The 26,724-nt window shown below is 44.4% G+C and overlaps 1 protein-coding gene across 2 annotated transcripts; it reads left to right on the forward strand.

Moving 5' to 3' along the window:
• Positions 1-17,027: 17,027 nt before the first annotated feature.
• Positions 17,028-26,003, forward strand: RPL38 (ribosomal protein L38). 2 transcript variants are annotated; one of them, XM_054978810.1, is made up of 5 exons: positions 17,028-17,106; positions 17,299-17,326; positions 18,842-18,902; positions 23,943-24,065; positions 25,917-26,003. In XM_054978810.1, exons 2-5 carry the CDS (start codon positions 17,324-17,326, stop codon positions 25,940-25,942), a joined length of 213 nt encoding a protein of 70 aa, XP_054834785.1. In that variant the 5' UTR covers positions 17,028-17,106; positions 17,299-17,323; the 3' UTR covers positions 25,943-26,003. The 2 variants fall into 2 exon arrangements, with proteins under 2 accessions (XP_054834785.1, XP_054834786.1); XM_054978811.1 differs by having other exon boundaries at positions 17,047-17,115; positions 17,306-17,326.
• Positions 26,004-26,724: the final 721 nt, after the last annotated feature.

A 26,724-nucleotide genomic window follows, 5' to 3' on the forward strand; every position in this document is an offset into this window, starting at 1 on the left:
CCAATTCCACTGCAGCACAAGCCTTCGAGAATCACAGCTCTCCCCGCCAGATGCATCTGACAAAGAGAACTTCAATCCTCGAAAGTCCACGCCAGGTGCCATTGGCCTCCCCCTGACCCCGCTTCTGTAAAGGAAATCAGTTACCTGTGATAATGAGATAACCACTCATAGTCCCTATTCAGTCCCAGCTTGACAGAGTCAAATTTACATATGAATTCCAATTCAGCAGCTTCCCATTGGATTTTGTTTTTGAAAGGTTTCTGTTGAACTACAGTGACCTTTAAGTCCTTGATGGAATGTCCTGGTAGATTGAAGTGTTCTCCCACTGGTTTCTGGACGTTGCCATTTCTAACGTCAGATTTGTGTCCATTTATTCTTTTGCGTAGAGGTTGGCTGGTTTGTCCAATGTACAGAGCAGAAGGACATTGTTCGCACATGAGGGCATGTATCAGATTGGAGGATGAGCAGCTGTAAGAGCCAGAGACAGTGTAGTTGATGCCATTGGGTCTTGTAATTGTATTCCCTGGGTAGATATAAGGGCAGAGCTGGCATCTGGGTCTGTTGCAGGGCCTGGTACCTGTGCTGGTGACTCTGCTAGCCGATTCATGATTGTAAGTGAGAAGTTGTTTAAGGTTGGGGGGCTGTCTGTAGGCAAGGAAAGGTCTTCCACCCAGGGCTTCTGAGAGAGAGGTATCATTTTCCAGGATGAGTTGTAGCTCACTGATGATACGTTGGATGGGTTTGAGTTGGGAACTATAGGTGACAACCAGTGGTGTTCTGTTGTTAGTTCCTTTAGCTTTGTCCTGGAGCAGACTGTTTCTGGGTACTAGTCTGGCCCTGTTGATTTGTTTCCTCACTTCATTTGGTGGGTACTATAGCCCCAAAAACGCTTGTTGTAAATCTCTTAAGTGGAAGTCTCGATCAAGAGCTTTGGAGCAGATACGGTTGTAACGTAAGGCTTGGCTGTAGACAATAGACCGAGTGGTATGTTTAGGGTGGTAGCTGGAGGCATGTAGATATGAGTATCGGTCTGTTGGTTTCCGGTATAAGGTGGTATTTATCCGTCCATTATGTAGTTGTAAAGTGGTGTCCAGGAAGTGTACCTGTTGTGTAGAATGGTCCAGGCTTAGGTTGATAGTAGGGTGAAAGTTATTGAAGTCCTGATGAAATCTCTCAAGGGCTTCCTTCCCATGCGTCCAAATGATGAAGATGTCATCTAGGAATCTTAAGTATAGTAGTGGTTCCAGTGGATGGGAGCTGAGGAAGCATTGCTCCAAGTCCGCCATGAATATGTTAGCATATTGTGGTGCCATGCGTGTGCCCATGGCTGTGCCATTAACCTGTAGATATAAGCTGTCACCAAATTCGAAGTAATTGTGAGTGAGTACGAAGTGACACAGTTCAGTGGCGAGGTGTGCTGTGGTTTTGTCCAGGATAATATTCCTTATGGCTTGCAGTCCATCTGGACATGGGATATTGGTGTATAAAGCCTCCACATCTATGGTTGCTAGGATGGTGTCATCTGGTAGGTTGTCAATGGACTGTATTTTCCTGAGGAAGTCAGTAGTGTCCCGTAAATAGCTGGGTGTGCTGGTGGCATAGGGCCTGAGGATAGAGTCCATGTATCCTGAGACTCCTACTGTGATAGTGCCTCTTCCTGAAACAATGGGGCGTCCCGAGTTACCTGGTTTATGGATTTTTGGTAGTAGGTAGAATCTTCCTGGGCTATGAGTGGTTATCTCATTATCACAGGTAACTGATTTCCTTTACAGAAGTGGGGTCAGGGGGAGGCCAGTGGCACCTGGCGTGGACTTTCGAGGATCGCAGTTCTCTTTGTCAGATGCATCTGGCGGGGAGAGCTGTGATTCTCGAAGGCTTGTGCTGCAGTGGAATTGGTTGGTCTTGGAGGTGCTACTGGACTCTTTTTGATTTTGCTACTACAGACTAACACTTCTAACTCCTCTGAACCTTTACAAAAGTAAACTGATCTCCATATCAGAAGGAACTGTTTGCATCTACATATCAGAAGGAGCTGTTTTCATCTAACCCGCCCTCCCCTCTCCTCCTCTATATCTGACCAGTTTCTTTTGTCCCTCCATGCATCTGACGAAGAGAACTGTGATTCTTGAAAGCTTATGCTACAATAAGATTGGTTAGTCTTAAAGGTGCTACTGGACTCTTTTTGATTCTGCTGTTAGAGAGACAGGGTGAGTGCATTGGAGCTTGAATTTTCTTTGTGTGTGGTGGGATAGGGATCTACCCCTTCAGGTTCCAGGGCTGCTGCCAGGCTCTGGGGCCAAGCTATTATTTATTATTGGTACATTTCCTGCTGCCTGCTCAGGTAGGGTTTCTGGGAGTGGTGCAGTAGGGATCTTGATGGCTGGAGGAGAGCCTGCTGGCCCCCATGAACAACGAACAATGAACATGTTCGTGAACAGATAATGTTCATCAATGTTCGTTGTTCATTGTTCGTAGATGGCAACGAACAACAAACACCATGTTCAGGGGGGGAGTATCTGTTCATGCCCATGTCTAGCCATTACCCAACAGAGATGTGCCCTGCAATCTGCTTTGAATTGTGGCTTGTGAGTTTAGCCTAAAGGGGGGGGGAAACCGAAGTGTGATTGGTTGACACTTCTCAATCATTTAAAAGAAGACGAAGGACAACTGTGCACCTGTTCACTGAAAACAACCACACGCAATGGATTGGATCCAGTGAAGCATCAGAGGAAGGCTTTGGCGGTCACAGATCTACCCTTCTTCCTCCTCCTCCAAGTAGTCCCTTTGACCACAGGAAAGTTTATTCTTAGGGTTATAATAACCACCCAGGTCGGTAGGCTGCAGGGGGAAGGGGGTGAAATCCCTCTTTCTGCTTCTTCTGTCAAGAGAATTTGATTACATCAGAATTCAGAAATCACAGTTGCTTGAGTAGCTCTGCCCCTTATAGCTACTTGGACACAGAGTCAGTAGTAAAGAGTGGCAGAAAAACCTAGCTGCCAAGAATCATTCAGCCCTCACTTACAATCATAGAATCATAGGGTCGGAAGGTACCTCTAGGGTCATCTAGTCCAACCCCCTGCACAATGCAGGAAATGCACAGTTACCTCCCCCCCACACACACACCCAAAACAATTCCGGCTCAAACCATCTCCCACAAGCAAGTTTAGAAGGCAGCAGGACAAAAGCGCTATGTTGACAGTATGCTTTTATTACATTTACCAACACAGACAATACAAATAATTTTTTTTTAAAAAAATGTTCCCTCGAGTGAATGACCCGACAGTGATCATGTGTTTCTTGCCAAGTTTTAATTTCACGGAGTGAAAAAAAGCACGAGTCATTTCGTAGAAAAAGAGCTGGAGGAACTCGTTAGCATAACTCATTAGCATAACTCATTAGCATATGCCACACCTCTTGACATCACTGGAAGTGTGTCATTGGCATAACTGATTTGCATATGCCACACCCCCTGACATCACCTATCCTGGCTGTTTTGGACCTAATCCTGGCCATTCAGGACCAAAATTGGGCCCTAAATAGCAAAAAGGGGGTGTAAATGGCCGAAAAGGGGACCAAAATGGTCAGGATCGGGCCGCTGCTGAACAGGAGAGTGATCCACCACCTGTCAAGAGGCCTGATCCAGGCCATTTCAGCCCCAATCAAGGATGAAACGGGCCCAAAATGGCCGAGAGTCAGGTGGGCGGGGCCACCTGACATGTGACTTCTTTAGGGAACTGCCGGAACTGCGTTCCTGTGCGTTCCCCCTCGAAATGAGCCCTGAAAAAAGTATAAGAAATATAGTTTTAAAAGTAGGAGAAAAAGTGTTGAGAGTGGTGTGAGTCATATTTTATTTTTTAAAAGGTTTAAGAAATGCAGCAAAATCCTTAAGAAGTGCTTTACCTGAAAGAAGAAGAGGATGAAAGCTGTAAAAGTCAGCTGAAATGTGGCTGCCCGTGATGGACTTTGCAAGAGCAGCCCAGAGAGTGCTGAGAACTGGCTTTGGCTTCTGCACCTATTTCATGTGGCCTGCTGACCTGGTGATGCTTTGCCACCAACTGGACACAGCAAGAACACAGGATAGTACCTGCCAATTCTGCTGGGAGGCAGAAAGGAGGCAAGCAGCAGTATAGCTAGGGTTGACCCTTGAGATGTCATTTGTTATTAGGTTTGCCATTCCCCCGCCAGGGGCGGGGGATCCCCTGCTCCCACCTCCTCCCCCCACCCCCACTAACCTGGCCAGTGAGGGATGCACCCCCGGGCAGCACGGTGCTCCCCTGTGCCCCGCCACAGCATGCTCCTGCGCCCTGCAAAGGGCCTGTTTCAGGCCAAATCGGCCCACGGAGGGGAGGCAATTCAGCCCTTTGGGGAGCACACGCACACTCCCAGGCTGCCCTTTGACCCACATGATGACATCATTTCCTGGAAGTGGCATCATCACACATGCCGAGAGTGCGTGCGAGAACTCCAGAGCCAGCACAGGGCTGTCAGCATTCCAGTCTCCCACCGGGGGACTTATGGGACCTGGAGACCCTATTTGTTATGTACTTTTGGTAAATTGATTGGGTGTTGTGCAACAAATGGGGGTTACAACAGGTTAGAGTTTATGGTGGCATCTGAAGGTGGTTTATGGTGTTTATAGAGCACAGAGTTTATAAACTCTGGCACAGAGTTTATAAACTCTATGCCACCATAGAGTTTATGGTGGCATCTATGTCTCCGCTCTTTTGCAGTAACAGGTTCAATTTCCAGAATGAGAAGCACAAACACGAGTAGTGCCTGGACATGGAATAATTTGGCCAGGCTTATTTAAATTAATTTATAAGTGGAAAACTAATCCTTACTGCTCAATCATTTAAACCTTAAATATTTTACACCCGTGTTGAAAGAGTTTCTCAAAGCCTCATTTGTTAAGGGTAACGTGTAAAGGGATTTTTCTGACCTTTTACCTATATGAGCTCTTATTGAAGCTGCCCTCTTACACAGGAGGCAATTTCTGCCTCGATGGGGAAATTCCTTCTCTCAGATAAAGCTGCGGGTCGTGATGAACCTACAGTAAGGAGAGAATGTCAACATTTCTTTTGTTTTCATTTTCTTTGGAGAAGCAGTCTCTTGGGTTTATATCTATAACAAAAGCATGGCTCAAGATATTTAAATATGTTTATACTATACATTCTGATTTGTCCTGTCACTTAGGCCTGTTGGTGCCATGTTTCCTGGAGATTGTACTTCTGAAGAATTATTTGTATTAACCGTTGATCTTTTATTCTGTAAACAAATAGCAATTATTCTGTAAACAATTAGAGCTGAAGGGTTTTAAAAGCCCCCCAATGGAACAGGTCTTTACACATTTTTACCAATGTGTCATGGGCTTATCAACATAAAGCAATAAACCCATATTTCCTTGAAAATCACTGCCTTTGGTGTCTTGATTTGTGTAAAGTCATTGGTTACAAGGGGAATATAAATAAAAAGCAGAGTACTATAAATAAAATCCTGGCAGGCCCCATGTCTTGTTCCATACTGGCTGCTTCCTTCACCTCTAAGTGGAGTCTGAAATTGCCAGTCTCTGCTTAGCGAGCGTATCGTTGTTGGGACTCAGTTTTCCCTCTGGACTTTTCCTTGCCTACAGAAAGAGTTTCAGCAGCTTGCCTTCGGTGATTTACACGGTGCCATCCCTATATAAAGCAGGCTTTCATTTGCAGCCAACTGCTATAAAAAAGGGTCTTTTTAATCTCCTCACCTTGGGGACTGCACTGATGCTCCAGTAATTACTTTTGGAATATATGGCCACTGCTTTAATGGCTCGGACCTGTTCCCTGGATCTGATGTAATACAGTGAAGACATCAGTCAGTTAATCTCTTTCTGGCTTTTCTCCATTGAGAGGAATGAAAGCAGAGAGTCAGCCTGAGAGAGGAGAAACCCGGAGGCCAAAAAGATCGGCTCTTGGGATGCCAACTAATTAGGGTTCCTTTGAGTCGATTAATTTTAAATGCTTAAGCAATGTAAAGAGTTTACCAGAAAACCTGTCTGTAGAGTTCTATGAGGGCTCCTCCATAGACTGCACATGGCCAGGGCTTTTTGAAAATGATCACATGGCCGTTGGCCCCGCCCCCTGATCTCCAAACAGAAGGGAGTTTAGATTGCCCTCCGCGCCACTCCAGCAACACGGAGGGCAATCTCAACTCCCCTCTGTCTGGAGAGCAGGGGGCGGGGCCACCAGCCATGTAACCATTTTCGCCAAGGGAGATTTAAACTTTTAAAAACTTCCCCCTTGTTCCAGCTGACCCAAAGTGATGGCATTGTGCGGTCCTGAGTTCCACCACCTCTTTTCCCAGAAAAAAAACTCTGCACATGGCCCATGTTCACTTTTGCTTCACAGTGCTGGTTTACTGTCTACTGAAGAGCTTCAGAAACTTGCTAACAGGCTCCTGCTCACATCCAGGGCTCTCTTGCTGCAGCCCTCACATCAACACAAAGTCCCATTCTATCTCTGGTCACTGGAGGAGGACAGAATACTGATTTTGTTCCTCTGTTTACACTCTGTCTCACTCTCTCTCCCTTTTGTCCAAGCTCACAGAAGGAAACTGCACAGTTGAGCAGTCAGTGCAGGCCTGTCACATTTTTATCCCACTTTCTATGGAGCTGTAAGGAAGTGTCTTTGGTTCTCTTCTTCTTGGAGCTGACAACCTCCAGCTGAGGCCTGGAGATCTCCCAGAATTACAGCCAATCTCTAGATGAAACAGAGCCGTTCCCCTGGAGAAAATGGGTGCTGAGGTCCCTCCCTTCCCCAAACCCCTCTTTACCCCAAAGTTCCAGGCATGTCCCAAACCAGAGTTGGCAACTCTACCCCTCCTCTATTTCATACTCCCAACAATCCTGTGAAGTAGATTAGGATGAGATAGAAAGAAAGAGTGGCCTTATTGTAGCGCCATAGTATCACATAGTATCGCAACTGTTCCGCTATACTCACAGCTGAACACACATCTTCATAATCCACCCATGAAAATTCGTCATCCTCCCGTAATCATTGTTTTCTTCGAGAATGCAGATTTCCCATTTATTCCGCTGTGTAACGCTTCTTTAGCGCTTTTCTCGCCTGCATGAGAACACTTGGAAACGCTTCTCGAGAGACCACCCACTGAACCCCTCCTCCTTTTTTGGTTTCTGCATCCTAGGAAGAGATTTCTCCACCCAAGACCAGGAATCCTGCAAGCCTTTCCGGGCTCCTGGCAACAATGATGCAATTTTTTTTAAAAAAATGGACACCTTTGTTGCACTATTGTGATGTCTCGTTTAAAAGGAACCAACAGCACAAACACAGACAACAACGAACAACCGTAGAAATCAACTGTCCGTCAAAATCCCAACACTTTTGAAATAAATTGGCGAGCAAAAAATATGGTCTCTCACGGGCCACCGTGGGGGAGATTGAATCTTGCATATTGAAACAGTAATGTAGTGCCAACCTCAGTTCCTGTTTTTTTTTAAAAGGCAAAATGAGCAGGAAGGTGCTTTCATCACCTGTGACAGGAGCTCATCCATTGCTCACAATTGCACTTTTTCTGCAGAATGTGGACGTCTGGAAGTGCAATGCAGTGGCACAAGTCAAGGCAATGTGAACGGTGCGTGGATCACACCTAACGGATCGCAGTGCAAGAATAGCGGAAAATTTAGGACGTGTGACTCAAGGTTGCCCTGGGAGATTCATGGCAAGTGGGGATTTGAATCTGGGCTACCCCAGTCCTTATCTATCACTATACCACATTGGCTGCCTGAATTGGGCCCAATTCAGCCCTCTGGGGAGTGCAGGAGCACTCCCAGGGTGGAACATGACCAGTGCAATGATGTCACTTCCCAGAAGTGACATCATTGCACAAACCAGGAGCGTGTGACCAGGGAAACAGTAAGGTAGGTATCGGGCCTCCGACTTCCCACTGGGGGGGTCAGGGGACCTGGCAACCCTACCTATTCAGCAGTGTGTCCCAGGAAGGACAGGGGGAGCAACGCACAATGAAGTTGTGAAGGCTCACATTTGTTTCCCCCAGGGTTGCTTCCCCTTTCTGTTGAAAAGCCAATCCCTTTATGCTAGAAACAAGGATTTGAAACCTGTGCAGTACAATAGGGCTATGGATTCATATGGAATCCCCCTCAGTCCTAGAATCATAGAATCATAGAATCATAGAGTTGGAAGGGGCCATACAGACCATCTAGTCCAACCCCCTGCCCAGTGCAGGATCAGCCTAAAGCATCTCTGACAAGTATTCATCCAGCCTCTTCTTGAAAACTGCCAGTGAGGGGGAGCTCACCACCTCCCTAGGCAGCTGATTCCACTTTTGAATTACTCTAACGGTGACATTTTTTTTCCTAATATCCAGTCGGTACCTTTGTGCATGTAGTTTTAGCCCATTGCTTCACGTCCTACCCTCTGCTGCCAACTGGAACAGCTCCCTGCCCTCCTCCAAATGACAGCCTTTCAAATATTTAAAGAGATCAATCATGTCCCCCCTCAACCTCCTCTTCTCCAAACTAAACATTCCCAAGGCCCTCGGCCTTTCCTCGTAGGGCTCAGTCTCCAGACCCCTGATCATCCTCGTCGCTCTCCTCTGCACCCTCTCGATTTTGTCCACATCCTTTTTGAAGTGAGGCCTCCAGAACTGCACACAGTACTCTCGGTGTGGCCTGACCAAGGCAGTATAGAGAGGGGCTATGACCTCCTGCGATTTCGATACTATGGCCCCTTTGATACAACCCAGGATTGAATTAGCCTTTTTTGCCACCGCATCACACTGACTGCTCATATTCAGTTTACAATCCACTCTTACCCCAAGATCCCTTTCACATATACTACTGCCCAGAAGTGTATCCCCCATCCAGTATTTGTGCTTCTCATTTTTGTGGCCCAGATATAATACTGTGCACTTGTCTTTGTTGAATTGCTGCCCACTTCTCCAGAGTATTCAGGTCTTGTTGAATTTTAATTCTATTTTCTTGGGTGTTTGCTACCCCTCCCAATTTGGTATCATCAGCAAATTTAATGAGCAGCCCTTCCACTCCTTCATCCAGATCATTGATAAAAATATTGAAAAGTACCGAGCCCAAAACCGAGCCCTGCGGCACCCCACTGGACACCTCCCTCCAATCTGATGAAACGCCGTTGACCACCACTCTTTGAGTGCGGTCCTCCAACCAGTTCCCTATCCACCGAACTGTCCTATAGTCTACTCCACAGTCTTCCAGTTTGCCCATCAGAATGTCATGGGGGACCTTATCAAAAGCTTTACTGAAATCCAGATAAATCACATCAACAGAGTTCCCCCGATCCAGTAAGCTGGTCACTCGATCAAAGAAGGAAACCAGGTTGGTCTGGCAGGATCTGGCTCTAGGATCCTACACTGGCTCTGTGGCTTTGTGGCCTCTGGGAAATTATTACAGCCCTGTGACGTGCCTTTTCACATATGAATGTGTAGTTTAGGTGCTGCTCAGTCGCCCTGTGGCACAGACTGGTAAGCTGTAGTACTGCAGCCCTAGCTCTGCTCACGACCTGAGTTCGATCCCGGCAGTTAGCCAGGTTCAAGTAGCCGGCTTAAGATTGACTCAGCCTTCCATCCTTCCAAGGTCAGTAAAATGAGTCCCCAGTTTCCTGGGGGTAAAGGGTAGATGACTGGGGAAGGCAAGGGCAAACCACCCCGTAACAAAAATCTGCCAAGAAAACATTGTGATGTGACATCCCCCATGGGTCAGTAATGACTCGGTACTTGCATCTACCAGTAGTGAGTAACTTGGTTCCAGGTTCTCGTCCTGCTGCATGTTGCTTTATTTTGCCTCTGACATGATTGTGGCTTGCCAGGCAACCAAAAGATGAAGTTGGCCCTTGAGGTGGTCATTCTGATTTTTGCTCATTGCCCGTTTCTTATCTCAGTGTTATTTTCAATGGAACCAGGGGTCATTTCATAGAAAAAGTGCTGGAGGAACTCATTAGCATAACTGATTTGCGTATGCCCTGCCCCTTGACATCACCAGAAGTGTGTCATTAGCATAACTGATTTGCATATGCCACACCCCCTGACATCACCTAACCTGGCTTTTTTGGACCCAATCTTGGCCATTCAGGGCCGAAACTGGGCCCAAAATGGCCAAAAAGGGGCTGAAAATGGCCAAAAGGTGCCCAAAATTGTCAGGATCAGGCTGCTGCTGAGTGGAAGAGTGATCCAACACCCATCAGAGGCCCAATCCGGGCTGTTTCTGCCCCAATCCAGGCCAAAACGGACCCAAAATGGCTGAGTCAGGTGGGCGGAGCCAGCTGACATGTGACCTCTTTGGGGAACTGCCGGAACTGCGTTCCTGTGCATTCCCCCTCAAAATGAGTCCTGAATGGAACCACCAAGGAGGTCAAGAGTTCCCTCCTGTGAACTTGCTGTTGTGAGCTTCCACTGTGCATGACCCTGATAGCTAACTTGCCAAAAAAAAAAAGCTTACTGTTGTTTAGGCTTTTTTCCCTCAGGCAGAGTAAATTGGGAAAGTTAAGTATAATGTGCATAGTTTATTCCAGGCACACAATGTGGGTTTTCTTGGTACAGACTTGTTTTGGTTTGGGCACCAAGTTCCTTGGAGCCTTGCTTATGATTCCGTAAACAATTTCAGAACGGCAAGAACAGTTCCCCGTTTTAGATTCTGCTCCTCCTGTGGTCAACTGTTATCCTTCCGCAGCATGGGAGCCCGTCTTCCTTGGCTCAGACCTTTCTCCACTTCCTTCTCAACTGATCCAAAACCGAGTTTTTTCATGGAAAGGTGCCAACACATATGCCTGAGCGAGGCCATGGCTGGGGCGCTATAATGCAATCTCTCTCACTTTTTTTTTAATTTAAAGGGACTGTGCTGTCAGTAACTCGTTCTGGATTTTGTACAGGTCATTGTGATTTATGGTATTTAATCTCCCCCAATATTTGCACATCTTCCTGCCTTCCACTACAGTATGTCAGATGTTTATCTCCCCCTGCCCACCCTTTTTTTTTTAATTTGAACCATCCATCTGGCAATTGCCATGACTGGAGCGTTTGCAATACTGAATGCATTAATGGCCTGACAGTTTTATCGATTTCCTCTCTGCCATCACATAATGCCAGATATATACAAGCCGATAGGCTGGCCCCCTGTCCCTTACTCTCGGAAGGGCTGGTACGCTTCTCTGTAGCTAATGTTCCCTTTCTCCATCACATTTTGATAGATTGGGAAATGCCATCTTTGTGAGACTGAAGATGGATGCTTCCCTGCTCCAAAATCATTTTCCTATATGTGCGGAAATGGCCTCATTTCCTTCGCTGTGGCAGATAAAGCTTGGGTGGTTCAGAGCGCTGAAGGCTTGGAAGACAAGAAATACCTTTGCTGACCTCTAGTTGGAACTCTGGAATCTTTCCCATTTAGATGAAAGCATTTCAAAGTTTTATCTTAACATGAAAGGTTTGAAGAAGTGATATGTATCTTTCCTTCTGCGCTTTCTTAATTAAAATTCCTCTGATGCAATTGTACAAAACAGTTGCTTCTGGATGGAGTCATTTCTAGGTACTAGTTACAATGATTCAGGAACTTTTCATGCACTGTGACAACCTCCAGGCTGACTCGTACTGGACCGGATGAGATGCTATGGGACTAGCGAGATCCAGATAAGTAGCACAATGCTTAAGAAGGAGTGATCGACAACCGCTACACAAAAAAACTGGACAACTTCATGGCCGTTTCCACACTGCTTACCTTCCCTCAGAATGACCCAGAACATCACGCAAAACCCACAGAAGATCGTGTTTTCTTGCGCACGATTTGCGCGATGTTGCGCAAAACTCACACGGAAAAACGCGATCTTCCGCGGTTTTTGCGCGATGTTCTGGGTCGTTCCTAGGGAAGGTAAGCAGTGTGGAAACGGCCCATATTTATTTTTTCTCAGACTCTACTTCCTATATTTGTAATTGAATACTAAACTTGGCAAGTGTTTGGATGTTACCAGAGATCATTTTGCTGATAACATTTTTCTTAACTACATGGAGATAAGCTCAGGGTCAGAAAAACTAGGCACTATCATGTCTAGAGTATTATGCTGCTGTGGTTCAGCTGCAAATCAGCACTCTGCTGGTTCGAACCCCACTACTGCCATGAGCTCAGTAGATGGCCTTGGGTAAGTCACAGGAGTCCATATTTCTAAACTCATCTACTGAGCTTCCCATGGACATTAACATCCTAGTAGTGGCTTGAGTAGCTGGGCCACAAATAGAATTTTTTTCTGTCCTCCTGTGGCTTTAGGTTGGGTGTAGTAAATAGCAGAGTTAATGCAAAGATTGCGCATTGGAATGAATGAGAACAGACACACACTCCAGTGTAGCTCTGTAAGAATACTTTACTAAAGGATAAAAAATAGGGTTACATTGGATGGAAAATAATAAATTGCTAAACTGACTACATCTTGCTAGACAAGTGAGTGAGAGAGACCAAGAACGCAAGTGAGACAAAGAGCAATAAAACTTCAGTATATAGCATCACTTAATTCCCCCCCCCCCAATAAACAGGTTGCCCAATAGAAAATCCTAATTCTACTTCATTATGTTTAGGGACTCCCCTTTCTACAGCGGGAATCCAAATTCGAGGCTTAAGTGGTGACATGCAAATAAGTTTACTAACTTAGTAACACAAATAGTTTAACTCTTTCATGACTGAAACAGAAACACTTGCTAAAATCCCAACCCCACTCCTCTCAGCCCCAGCGCCACAGCCGTATTGTGGGGATAATAATAACACTAATTTGTTCACCGCTCTGGGTGAGGCACTAATCTGTCTAAAAAAGCAGTATATAAGCGCAGTTGTTGTTGTTGTTGTTGTTGTTGTTGTTGTTGTTGTTGTTGTTACTGAGGCCCTACTCCAGCTATACTGTCACAGGAGTCCACACTCCTAAACTCAGCCTACTGACCTTCCATGGACATCAACAGCCCAGTGGTGACTTAAGCAGCTGGGCCACAAATAGGATTTTTTTCTGACCTCCTGTGGCTTAAGGTGGGGCGTAGTACATAGATGGCCAAGGAGCACATTCTTTTGTCTAACTTCTTTGGGGAAAGTCTTGTTTGTTTCTGATACTGATCAGCTTCTGTTATTTCAGTAAATAAGTAGTAAAAGTTCCATCGTTCAAGAAGTCGGTTGTTCATAGTAATCATCAGCCCTGCTTATCCTACTGGAAGCTCGTCATAATGAGGGAGTTGCCAAGCGAGGGCTACCTGACATCAGTAAAATCAGTCAGTGATGTCTGCAACTGATCTTAATTCCATTTTTTAAAAATGCCCCCAATCCATCACAACAGACATGAATGATTCACTGTTCTTAATGACAGAATAGCAGGCCGCTAACACAATGCCCTCTTTCTGTGAAGAACTGTGCAACTATGCTTACTTTTGCCAATGATTTTTTAAAAAGTTTTCCAGTTAATTTAAAAACTATGATCAAAGTGCCCTCTTGTGTCGTATTGGTATCATTGCACAAAAAATAAGAGTTGCAGGACGCAGTTTGCTCTCAAGGCGACGAGGAAGGGATACAAGGGCAGATAAATGAGTCAAGAAATGAGTAGAATATTTTGTCCAACTTCTCTTTCTGCTGCAAAAAGACAGATTGAAATGAACATCAAAGCACCATGGGGGCCTTTCAAGTTTATGAATATAGAATACAAACCCAATCTAGCGAAAGAGATTGATTGTGTATTGGGCTGAGCTAGGCCAAACACGGCCTCTAAGGTAATTGCTATACTGAATGTATTTACTGTTACACACTGAGCTTCAGTTTATGCCAGGGCTCCATATGCCTGCAATTCCCATTGGTTACATTTGCCTGCACTTCGCTATCATTGGTTACATTCGTCTGCACATTCATTGGGTACTTTCTGGGGGCAGCAGCCAATTGGTCCTCTCCAATAAAGACCAATCAGTGGCCTGCCTGTATAATACATTGTATATAGTTCATGCAAATGAGGGTATTGTAAAGTACATGTTCCTATTGGTTGCTGGCTATTCTTGGGGCGGGGTTCTGTGTACATATTGAGGGCTTCTGTTCAGTCTGTGTGTTATCATCTAGTGAGTAGTGTCTGTTGTTGTCTGTCTGTTCTGGCTTGCAATAAAGAACCTTGTTTGGCTGAAATCACTCTGGGCTGCAATCATTCTGAGCTCCAGGCTCAGTACACAATACACACACACACACACACACACACACACACAGTTTTCTGTGTGTGCAGCCAGTATGGATGCTCATCTGGTTGCTTACTCTATACATATTATATTCTCTTGGACCCCAATGAGTTGGCTGGATCCAACTTTGGATGTGAACTGAAATGCGTGTTCCTATTCAGGGACAAAAGTTGTTGCATGTAGTTACTATGCTGCTGTAGCATAGTGGTTAGGCTGCAAATCAGAACTTTGTTGGTTCAAATCCCACTACTGCTATGAGCTCAGCAGGTGGTCTTGGGTAAGCCACTCCTCTCAGCCCCAGCTCCCCAGCTGTATTGTGGGCAGGGCTTTTTTTCAGCTGAAACGCGGTGGAACCTCTTGGAAATTGTCACATGGCTGGTGGCCCCACCCACTGATCTCCAGACAGAGGGGAGTTTAGAGGGAATCTAAACTTCCCTCTGTCTGGAGATCAGGGGGCGGGGCCACCAGTCATGTGACCATTTTCGCTGAGGGCAATTTAAACTTTTAAAACTCCCCCCTTGTTCCAGCTTACCCAAAGTGATGTCATGCATGCACTTTGCACATGTGGTACCAGGGGCACCACCTCCTGCCAAGAGTTGCCCCTGTGCTGGCAACCCACTGAGTTCCACCAACTCTTCCCAGAAAAAAAGCCCTGATTGTGAGGATAACAATACATTGATTTTGTTCACTGCTCTGCATGGGATACTAATCTATCTAGAAGAGCAGTACATAAGTGCAGTTGTTATCATTAACCCTAAATGTGAGTTTACGTTATGTTTGTAGTACAGGTCTCCTTAATTTTTTAAATTTTATTTATTTATTTATTTATTTATAGTTCGCCTTTCTCACTGAGACTCAAGGCAGATTACACAATGCAAGTTGATATGATCAACAGCTAGGACATTCAATGGGCAATACAATAGAATAAGGGTTTCAGAAATTTGAAAACGAGCATAAATCTGAATACGGAGAGGAAACATTGCTAAAACAAAGCATAAGTCATTAAATATGGCGTCTTTAATGATGCGAAAACTACCCAGTAGAGGCTTTACAGGGTTTTTGTAAGAATTACTGGGATAATGTAAGTGAACCACTTTGAATACTGAAGTGTGATATATAGTGCGCCTTGATTGCAATGCTGTCCTCATTTACATCCTCAAATTATAAAATATATATCCTAGCAGCCTGCCTGCCTTCCATGGCTCTAGCTGTGGGTAAGAAAGCAGTATGCCCAGAGCCATGTAGCACATCCATAACCTGAATCAGCTAGCTGGAGTAGGGCCTCAGTAATAACAACAACAACAACAACAACAACTGCGCTTATACACTGCCCTTTTAGACAGATTAGTGCCTCACTCAGAGCGGTGAACAAGTTAATGTTATTATTATCCCCACAATACAGCTGTGGAGCTGAGGCTGAGGAGTGGCTGACCCAAGGTCACCTACTGAGGTCATGGCAGTAGTGTGATTTGAACCAGTAGAGTACTGAAAGCTGCTGTGGCACAGTGGTTAAGTGGTTTGGCTGTGAATCAGCACTCTACTGGTTCGAATCCCACTACTGCGATGAGCTCAGTAGGTGACCTTGGGTCCGCCACTCCTCTCAGCCCCAGCTCCCCAGCTGCATTGTGGGGATAATAATAACACTAACTTGTTCTCTGGGTGAGACACTAATCTGTCTAGAAGAGCGGTATATAAGTGCTGCTGCTGCTGATGTTGTTATTTGCAGCCAAACCACTTTACCACTGTGCTGCAGCAGCTTAATCTACACAGCCTCACTCCAGTATGTGACAGGGTAGGTAGTCTTTGGAAGAATGAAACTGACATTTGCTTCTCAGCAGACTGAAAAGGAAGACAGCCGACGTTATATTCCTATTCTATATAAAAACCAGGCATACTCACTTCTATTTACCACAGACTTTTAACCAAAAAACCCCGAAGCTGCAAAAAGGGACATCCCGATACTCTATTTCTTATTCTTTATGTAGCAGATGGAGCAAACAACCTGGCTTCCCCTTTATCCGGTGTTGCAGAACATGAAATAATGTTTGGGAGAACGAGCAAAAGAGAGAATGCTCTATTCTCCACACTCATCACCCAGGGGGGAAAAAAACACCATTCTGTTAATCACTTAGAATGTAAGAGCCCACTTCACACATTACATTCTTCATCTGTATATTTCAGATGCACCTTAACAGGAGCCAAGCCAAATACATGCTCCTGTACACCATATACTGATATGGCACAAACACGTAACTGGCCAAGGCTGCCAGCTTGCTCACTAGGGTTGCCAGGTCCAGGCTGGGAAATTCCTGGAGATGTGGGGGGTGGAGCCTGAGAGGGTGGGGTTTGGGGAGGGGAGGGGCCTCAGAATGGTATAATACCATAGAATCTACCCTCTAAAGCAGCAATTTTCTCCAGGGGAACTGGTCTCTGTTGCCTGGAGATCCGTTGTAATTCCAGGAGATCTCCAGCCACCACCTGGAGGCTGGCAACAGTATTGCTCACTGCTCTGATCATTTTAACTTGGAAGCTGACCCACGGATTTCAACGGGGTCCGCTTCCAATTGATTAAGCGCAGATCCCTAACGCAACCGTGAGCCACTTAACCATCGTTAACAACAACAAATTCTTAATTTGGAACTGCTTCTATTAACTCAAACACGTTACTAATCCAACATAGTGCTGACCTAATTGATCGTTATTAATGATGCGCTACGATTATTTTCTTGGGGGTAACACATCGAAAAACGGCGGATCTGATCAGGTTGGGCGAAAGAAAATTTTGTCCCTCTTCGGCATCCTTAGCTCAATCCCCAGCCGGATTTAATTACCCGGATGCGGAAGTGCTCGCTCTCTTCTGTTTCAGGGCCTTCGGCCGTTGAGATTCGGACCTTGGTGAGAGCCGTTTTAGATCCGGCGCCATCCGCGGCGGGGTTGGTTAGAGGGAGGGGACGAGGGGGCGGCGGACACAGAAGGGGTGGCCGGGAGTGCCGTGGGGGAGATTTGGGGGGAGAGGAGGCGCGGGGTGCTGCTCCCTTTCCCGCGTGAATCCCGAGTGATTTGGCCATTTTGATTTTTCTCTCGCAGGCCGCAGTCGCTAGAAGCCGTCGCCATGGTGAGTGCGGGGGGGGGGGGGTTGACTGGGACGCCGCCGCTTCTGGTATCCCTTTTTCGATTAAGGTGCGGGTTTTATGCCGTGCGGGAGGGGAGACAACGTGAGGAGGAGCTTTGGCGTTCCTGCTTAGCAGTTTTGGTTAGAACTTACGCGTGTAAAGGGAGCCGAGCAGAAAGTTTTAATACAGTTATTATAGCTTAGGTTGTTCATCTCTTTTACAAGTAGGGTTATATGCCCGTGGCGGAGAACCTGTGAGTGGAATCTGAAGAAGTGAGCTGTGGCTTACGAAAGCTCAACCGCTACCACAAGTTTTGTTAGCCTTACAGGTGCTGCTGGACTCTTGCTCTTTTGTATTCAGATACAACTAGAATGTGAGTCCACATGTGGACTCGCATTCAAGCTGTATCTGAAGAAGAGAGCTGTGGTTCACAAAAGGTCACATCCTACCACAAATTAGTCTTGTAGGTGCTACTGGACTCTTGCTCTTTTCCACTGCTACAGACAGACTAACATGGCTACCCGTCTTGATCTATGAGTTTACTGTTGCCCTTGTAGTAGAACCTGGTTTTTTAGATGCTTGCTGCTGTCGTATGCTACAAGTGTAGGGCACGTGAGGCCAAGGACGTAAGAAGAACCCTGGTGGATCAGACCAAGAGTCCATCTAGTCTGGCATCTTAAATATCTCACATTGCACTGCTGGATGCTGTGCGTAAGGACATTGTGAAGTCAAGTTCCCTGGTCGTTCTTAGAGCAACTGATATTCAGAATAGATTGTATCCTGGTTCCCTTTAGTTACCAGTGCTATTGGTAGAATCCCCCATGAAGCCTCCTAAACCAGTGTCTGTCACTACATTTCGTGGCCAGGAATTCTAGTAATTATGCACCGTGGAGTGTGTTCTTTGTCCTGAATCTGCTGTCAGTTGACTTCATTCATTGAAGTTTAGTGTTATATGAGATGGGAAAACATTCTCTTTGTCAGTATGTATAATTTTCTAGCATATCCAACCACCCTTCTAGGTCTGTTTTTCTGAGCAAAAAAACAAACCCCAAACTTTAAACGGCATTACCAAAGCTGAGTACAGTATTCTAAATGTGCGCCATAGAGTTATATAAATCTGGTATGATCGTAGCATTTTTATTTTCAGGTCCTCTGTGTCCTGTACTATAGAAACTGCTTTTGTTTTAATGTAGTTGTCAGCTCAAACACACTGAATAAATATTTGCAGAGAGCAATCCGCCAGAATCCAATCCAGGCCCCTTCAGAATACATAAATTTAGGTCTAAATCGTGTCTTTATTATGAAAGCTTGTTGTTATTCCTGTTGCTAATTTTTCATATTTAATATTAATAACAATATGAGGTTTTGCAGTTTGTAAGGTTTAGATTGTGGGTGTCTGGTAGATAAGTTCAACGTGAAAGGGAAAGTGGGGCTGCAAAACTAAATAATAATAATTAATGTGAGTGACGTTCAGTTACACCAACATGAAAAATTCAAAGTCCTTGTTTTTATTACAGCCTCGCAAAATTGAAGAGATCAAAGACTTCCTGTTGACAGCAAGGAGGAAAGATGCAAAATGTGAGTGGTGATCACTGGCTTTTTAAAATACATACGATTTTTATCTTCTCACGAAGGACTTTCCTTCTTGAGTACATTTCTTTTCTATAAACAATACTGATGCTGCAAGTGAAGCCCTGTTTCAGTGTGCTGCTTAAAGAGTAGATTGAGCGCTCCACCAGGAATTGAGAATGACACATCTGTGCCTTATGGCTTACAATTCAGGAACCGATCCTGCACGAAAGGGTGGGACAGATTGGAAAAACAAGAATATGTTCAGATGATATTTGTGTAAATACTCTGTCATGAAGCCTGTTGGGTGACCATGGGCCAGATATTCTCTCTCTCCAGTAACAAAAAAGAGAGGGGTCTCAACCCAAACAGACTACAACAAGGGCACAAGCCCTAGGAACCCAATAAATCTATGATTATTATATCAAAATATTTTGTTATTTGTGTCTTACTCACCAAGTGAATACAAAAAATGTACAATCAGTCAAATATTTACAATGCATACATTTATAAATACAACAAGTACACACATCTGTCCCATAGTTGCTGCAAAGAGTCAATGACAATTCTATAATCTAAATATGCTGGAGTAGTCCTTGGAATGATTCTTCCTCTTGTGTTCACATCAGGATGGTCAATGTAAAGGTAAGTGTCCAAAACAGCAATATCAGAAGAGCCTAATAGGATCCCTCTGGATCTCCTGGTAGGTGGCAATGAGCCTGCCAGCTTAGAGTTGCTCGTTTCGGTTTCCCTTCATCCTGGCCTCCTCTACACACATAATAGTCCCAATCACACTCTCCAGATGGATATTTTCGTTTGGATATTTTCCGTTTCTGATCAATGCAAATTCAGGTCATGCTGAATTTATTGGGTTCCTAGGGCTTGTGCCCTTGTTGTAGTCAGATATTCTCTCTGCCTACCCTGCCTTACAGGGTAGTGGTGGTGACCATAATGTGGAGGAGTGCAGAGCAGTTAAGTGCTGCTAATAAATCAGAACATCATTGCTCTAAGTTTCAGTCTCCATTCAAGATTAAGCTTTTCATTTGTGGGCCTGTTCATTGCTGCCACGCGCACACAAGATAACATCCTGATTGGCAGCATTTAAAGATTTTTCCATTGGGGGGGTATTTGACGTGAATGTCCTGACCTGGACAACCCAGGCTAGCCCAACCTTGTCAGATCCTAGAAGCCCTGGATGGAAGTCCGGAGTTGCCACACAGAGGCAACCAATGGCAAACCACCTCTGAATGTGGCTTGCCTTGAAAATCTCATGAGATTGCCATAAGTAACCTGTGACTTGACAGCAAAAAAAAAATGCATGGGAAGGAAGAAGCATACAACTCTGAGACCTGCTCCTGAGCTCACCATGTGTAGAAGTGATAGAGGAGAGAAAAATAAAATCTGAATGGAACTGAGGTTGTACCTTTCCCTTAAGAAATATGTACATTTTGGTTGGAAAAGAATGTTATAAGAGGTGAGATTGCTTGCAAAACTGAAATTCACAAGGTTCTTTGTAGAAAGAGTAAAAGCAGTTAAACTGATATAAATTGGCAATATACATGAGTATTTTCAGGTTGTGATTTTAGAAAGATCTTGTGATGTTAAAAAAGTTCAGTTAGAAACTGGTCCTGCTTTATATATGATCCAGATACTGTAGTCTATTGTCTGTTTGCTTTTTCTTTTCTGTGGCTACCCAAGATTTCTAGGACTGATGCCAAACCCTAAATGACTCTAGTGAGAGATACAGCATTTAAAAGGGATGATTGCGAGTTGTAAATGCTGTTAGCTTCTTATTGGAATAAGATAAGACTTTTCCCTGCAGTACCAAGTGGATGCATTAATTCCCTCTTATTAATATATTTCTTTATGATGTTGCTTCCAAATACATAGTTCAAGGCTTTCAATTTTTTGTGTTAGCAATCTGAGGCAGTATAAGGAGAGAAAATGTTCTCTGTAGTGCTTTTAGCAGAGCATGTTTGCTTGGATGTTGCTATGCCGGAGCAGAAACTTTTCACCTGTAGCAATTTGCTACTAAGTAGATGGAACAAAACATTTTACCTTGTACTCAAAGAAAGGCAAGAAACAGAATTCTTCCTTTCCAAACTGTATAACCTCAGGGTTTAAAAGTGGTTGTTCATTCTCTGAAGCGGGAGCAAAGAAAATGGTTTTGCTAAGCTGTTTGGCATTTACCTTTTGTGCAGATTGTTTTATGGTTGTTCTATGTAGATAGATTTTTTCCCACTGTTCAAGTGTGCTTTACGCATTTATCATGGAAGAAAAAAGAATCCTTCTCACATGAGTGTGCATTGTGTTCTGTAACTTAAGAGCCAGGTACGAGAGAGGGTGTAAAAATCTCTCGTGCATTGATGGTATTCTTTAGAATCCTATTTGAAGAGGTTTACTTCACTAACTGAATTCATGACTGTTAAACTGACCTCCAAATGCTTGTTGCAGCATCAAAACAACTTTGTATGTAGAGCAGTTTGGGCCTACAAAACAAGAAGATCGGAGGGACCTCGAGCATCTTTAGAGCTGGTGTCTAAAACTTTGAATGCTTTATGGGACAAAAGGGTTTATATAATAGAGGTATTATTATTAAATGCCACACTGTTTCCATAAATTGTAGGTGGTATTGTATACGCTGTACTCTTGGAATAATAGCATGCAATTTAATAGTTCCTTAAGTAATGGAATGGGCTCTCTTGGAACCTCTTTGATTAGCATCTTTTATACGTTTATTCAAATACTACATGGCTTTGTGACACAGCATTCTGTAGTGTTTAGTGGTTTCATTTACTGTTCAGGATATCATTGCCATCTACTGAAAGCATGCTTTGAAGGGTATTTCCATTCATATTCAAATTTGAGAAACCTGTTTTAATCTTTTTTTCCTCCCCTTTCTCCAAGGAGTTCACGGTGGCGTACATTGTTCCCACCTTGTTTGCCCTTACAATAGTCCTGCGAAGTGATAATTTATTAAAATGTTTGGTCTTTTCTTGTGGTTACAAGTCACAATTAAAGCATTATAATTTAAAACCAATAGAGTGAAACCCCAGCTGCCTCCCACCTCAAAGATGCCTACAGTTTATGCCCCATGCAGAGCCCTGGCAGTGCCTCCTGAACATATCAAGCAGCAGTGCTCCACTCAGGCAGTCTGTTCCAAAAAATGGGAGCGGCAGTGGAAGAGAGACAGGCTCAAGTTTGTTCCAGGTGGGCCCCCTGAAGTGAGGAAACAACTGGTTGGTGGCAACCTGAAGACCCTAGTTGGCAGATGAGGACATGTGAGAGAAGACGGTCCTTCAGATCAAGGGTCCACGACCTTTTTGAGCCTGTGGGCACATTTGGAATTCTTAAGCAGTGTGGTGGATGCAGCCACAAAATAGCTGCCACAGGAGGCAGAAAATGGCTGTTTACCTTCAGTCAGACTGTGAAGATCCTTGTGATGTGGAAGCAGCTTCTGCCAAAGAAATGATTTTAAAAACTTGAACAGCCAATCAAATCTCCAATGGCTAATTGGAAGCCGTGCTTGGCAAAGCCCCACCTGGCCCCACCCACTTTTTAAAAGCACTTGGGAGCTCACCAGGAAAGGTGTCAGTGGGTACAATGGTGCCCACAGGCACCACATTGGGGACCCCTGCTTTAGATATATGGGTTCTAGGCCATGAACCATTTGGACAGTCATAACCAGTAGCTTGAATTGGACTCTGAGAGCGGGACCACAAGTGATGCCTGACACAGGTCGGACACTTGTCAGCTTCCCTCAAGTTTTGATGGGAAATGTAGGCAGCTTGGCGGAATGTTGGACAAGTGACAGTTGAAAAGTCCGTTGGACAGCAGTCGGAGAGCCAAGCTGCGAGACCAGGACGCCTACATTTCCCATCAAAACTTGAGGGAAGCAGACAAGTGTCCAATCTGTGCCTTTTGTCACTTGTGGTCCCGCTCTGAAACAAACTGGCTGCCAGTGTAGCTGTTCTAAGATGGGACGGATCTGTCCCCATCAGCTAAACCCTGATGGTAATTGGCTTGCCATATTTTGAACCAGCTAGAATTTCTGGATAGTCTTCAAGGGCAGCCCAGTGTAGAACACATTACAGTAATACAACTGTGGGGTTACAGAAGAACGGGATCTTAAGAAAGGAGAGAGTTGGTGAACTAGATGCAGGGGATAGAAAGCGCTTCCGGCCATCACGCCATCCTGCTTTGCAAAGAACAAGACAGGGGCCGTGAACACCGCCAAGCTCTTATCCTGATCTGTAAATGCAAATTCCATTCCATCTAAGGCAAATGGGTTCAATCCCTCTAAAGTATCAACCTTCCCAAACTTCTGCTTTGTCTGGATGCAGCTTCAGCTTGTTCTCATGACTGCCAGAATGACTGGCCAGAGGTCCTTCCACAAGCTTTGACACAGGGGGGGGGGTTGAGCTTGAATCCCCCCTCATCTGACATTCTAACCACATCACTGCACTGGCTGGCTGTAGAAAGTAGTGTGTGTGATAATCAGCTTGCCTTAAGTTTTATATCATTTCCTTCGGACATCTTTAGAAAAGGCCCATACTGTGTGAAGACATGAGGTTCAGCCCCATTTCTTATGTCCAAGAGATTGCATCTCACTAGCGTAGGGATTGGCAACCATTTTGCCTCAGAGCTGAGGAAGCACAAGTATCTTCCTGTGAAGATGTTGGTATGCCAAAAAATAAATGTGGGGCGGGCGGTTCAGGGTGGCTCCTGGTCAGATACAGTGGGCGCAAATCAATCTCCAGTGGTGCTCCTAGGTCCTTAGGGGCTCGTCTCAGTCCCTGGTAGTGCTGTGTGGATCTGAGAGGTGGTGATAAGACATGCCATTGTCTTTTCGCCCGTGCTGCAGGCTCCAGTACCCGGGTTGGAAAGACGGCCCAGAGTGCTGAGGAAACTGGTCTGGCGCGCTGGTATTTGGCACTTATGCCAGAGATTGCCTGTCTTTCTAGTAGGCTTTTGTTCTAGTGTCGTACTAGTCAGCCGGTTACATTAGTGTTGTGGATGCAGTGCTAACATTACTGTTTTACCTTGCAGCTGTCAAGATTAAAAAAAACAAGGATAACGTGAAGTTCAAGGTGCGATGCAGCCGGTATCTGTATACGCTCGTCATCACAGACAAGGAAAAGGCTGAAAAATTGAAGCAGTCTCTACCACCAGGTAGCTGAACATGAAAATTGTCATGGTTATGGGAGAAGGCTCTGGTAAAAAGAGGAGAACCCTGATAAATTTGTGTTTTGGCCAACAGATCTTTTACGCACAGCCCCTTTTTTTATTGCCTTCTATACCAAGTGGGACAAGTAGTAGTTGACATTTTGATATATTGTATACAAGGAAAACGCATGCAAAAGTGGCCACATAAATATGTACTAGCTAGCTTCTGGCATTAAGCTTTGCCGGTTGGCCCTGGAAAGGGTTATTACTGTTGTCACTTGTAAATCAAGATACGTTACAGTTGGAAATCAGTCCAAGTTCTGTGTTATACCAATTCTAAGATTCAGCAGCTAGAAAATATAGCAAGCGCCTTAGACCTTTCCTGCCTGATAAAGAAGCGGATCTCTTCAGCTGTACATGATCCACTCTGTTTATTAATACAAAAATATTTTGAAATGATGCAGTAATGAAGGAGCAAGTGAAGGGAAATTGACAAATCAAGGTGCTTGTATAATGATTACAAGAAGGAAAGATTTTTATGTTTTAAATCATCGGCTTATTTTTTAATTTTGTAATTAGTATACTTCCTGAGTAAGCATGCATTGACTGCTGTAATTAAAATATACTGCTTGCAACTAAATAAGTTTCTTGATCCTACCTTGAAGCATAATCCCAGATCTTTCTATAGTTCATGGGCCTCTGGAATTAAAGGATTAGCTTCATAGAAACAAAATAGCCCATTGTGAAATTAATTTTTTTTTGTTGGTGTATATGCACAAGGACATCAAACAAAGGTACTGACTAAAAAAACGGAATGTATGGAATTTCCCAGGACCAAGAGCTGATGATATTTACTTGCATGGTTGAGATATATTAACAGACCACCATTTGGCTGAACCATAAGTGGCTGATACATTGGGACCATAATTTGAAAGCTGATGTGGAGCCAGAATGGCAAATGATGACTTGAAGCTGGCTTGGCTTCACATCCAATTATCAGACTGTGATTTGAGATACTGCTTTGATGCTGACCAACTACAAAAAAAGAGGAGTATACCGTGAGCAAAAAACAAACCACTCTGACAAATTTTGGTGAAGTTTTCTTCCTGGCAAGAAATTGTTGTTTGGCCTCTGTCTAACTCACCTTTAAAGTTGCCATTCTTAATATGACTGATCTTATTTGGGCTGTCCATTTACCAATTTTATTGACCTTGATGCAGCTTAAATGAGTGGTGTAAACTAACATATCGATGGCTATTCTGGAAGGCAATAGTATAGATGAAAACGTTTAACTGAGCAGAATAAGCACCACTATTTGGTGGCGTGCTTCAGAAGCTGTAAGAGGTATCGTCGTTTTGTTCGTTAATAAAAATCTTTAAAATTAAAAAAAAAGAAACTAAGAGGGATGAAAAAGGCCCAGAAACATGATTCATTGAAAAGAGATTGCAGTGCTGTTCCTTCAATTAAGCAGACACCAAAGAGGTGGCAGGAGGAGTTGCACCAGTGCCAGCCTGATAAGATTGGTGTTTAAAGCCTTATGTCTAAATGAAGGGGACCACTGGACAGTGTGAAGCTGTGACAGTTTGAACAATGGCATAGGCCCTTTCAGTGTAAAATATCACTGAGCGTCCAGCCACTGTAGCAGTACATGTATGGAAAGCCCTGTGATCATTTAGGATTCCTAGTTCACAAGCTAGCAAGTCATGCTCCTGAGCGCGCTCACTGAGTCCTGCTAATAAGCCTCAGCAGCTTGAATCTTGGTGGTCTCTGAGGGCCCCCCAACCGGACAAACAGAAATAATTAGGGCACAATCTGGCTGTTTGTGACTCAGCATCTTTCTTTTTTTCTTCTCTTCAGGTTTGGCTGTGAAGGAGCTGAAGTGAACCCCAGTCATGCCCGCAGCTTAGACCATGGGTTGTAATAAAGGAATTAATTGTTTTTCTATCTCAGTGTTATCTTTCCAAAGGGCACCTTAAGGAACAACAGCTACGTGTGGGGCTCCGTTCTGCTATTCAAAGAGATACACAAAGTGCATCCTCTGGGGTGTGGTGGACTCGGGTCTGTCTTTTGATCCTACCAGTTTTCCCTGCCAATCTCCTTAGACTTTGAATCCGAGCAGTAGTACAATAAATGGGTGCTTTCAATCTGGTGACCTTCTAATCATTCTTCTAACAGACTAATAGTTGCATCCCATGTTGAAGCACTTAATGAACTTAGATGCACTTAAAGTACTTTAAAAGCTCAGAGTTCACATATCTGCCGAAAAACCACCACCCAAACTGGCACTTGGATGCCTTAAAATATTCCTAGTGTAGAATCCGTGAACATAATAGCCCTGATCAGGTAAACTGAGAATATTAGTCTCTTATTTTGAAGCATAGTTCATTCTTTTCCCACTGCAGTCATAAGTTTGAAGAAAACCTCTCCAAATGAACTTTTCTGTAGGGCAAAATTAACACTGCAGCTTAGCATCTAATGGATGTGTGCCTCCCAGATAAAAACTTCTTCAACAGGGATATGCAGAGCCAGAGATTTCTGCAAATTAGGATGGCATTGGCATGGTTTGCAAAAAAAAAAAGTTATCAAAAAGTTACGATTCCCCTTCACCACCACCACCACCCCCAGTTGAGCAAGGGGAATTTAAAGGCAGGTGGAAGTAGGATAA

Source organism: Eublepharis macularius, chromosome 4 (assembly GCF_028583425.1).
Source record: "Eublepharis macularius isolate TG4126 chromosome 4, MPM_Emac_v1.0, whole genome shotgun sequence".
Classification (NCBI taxonomy): domain Eukaryota; kingdom Metazoa; phylum Chordata; class Lepidosauria; order Squamata; family Eublepharidae; genus Eublepharis; species Eublepharis macularius.

What these genes read in the sequence shown, in the direction of transcription:
- RPL38 (XM_054978811.1), top strand. Translation starts at nt 17,047, where the DNA reads ATGCGGAAGTGCTCGCTCTCTTCTGTTTCAGGGCCTTCGGCCGTTGAG. An exon ending in TTCGGACCTTGGTGAGAGCC is followed by an intron (nt 17,116 to 17,305) that starts GTTTTAGATCCG and finishes CGCAGGCCGCAG; the next exon opens with TCGCTAGAAGCCGTCGCCAT. An exon ending in GAAGCAGTCTCTACCACCAG is followed by an intron (nt 24,066 to 25,916) that starts GTAGCTGAACAT and finishes TCTTCTCTTCAG; the next exon opens with GTTTGGCTGTGAAGGAGCTG.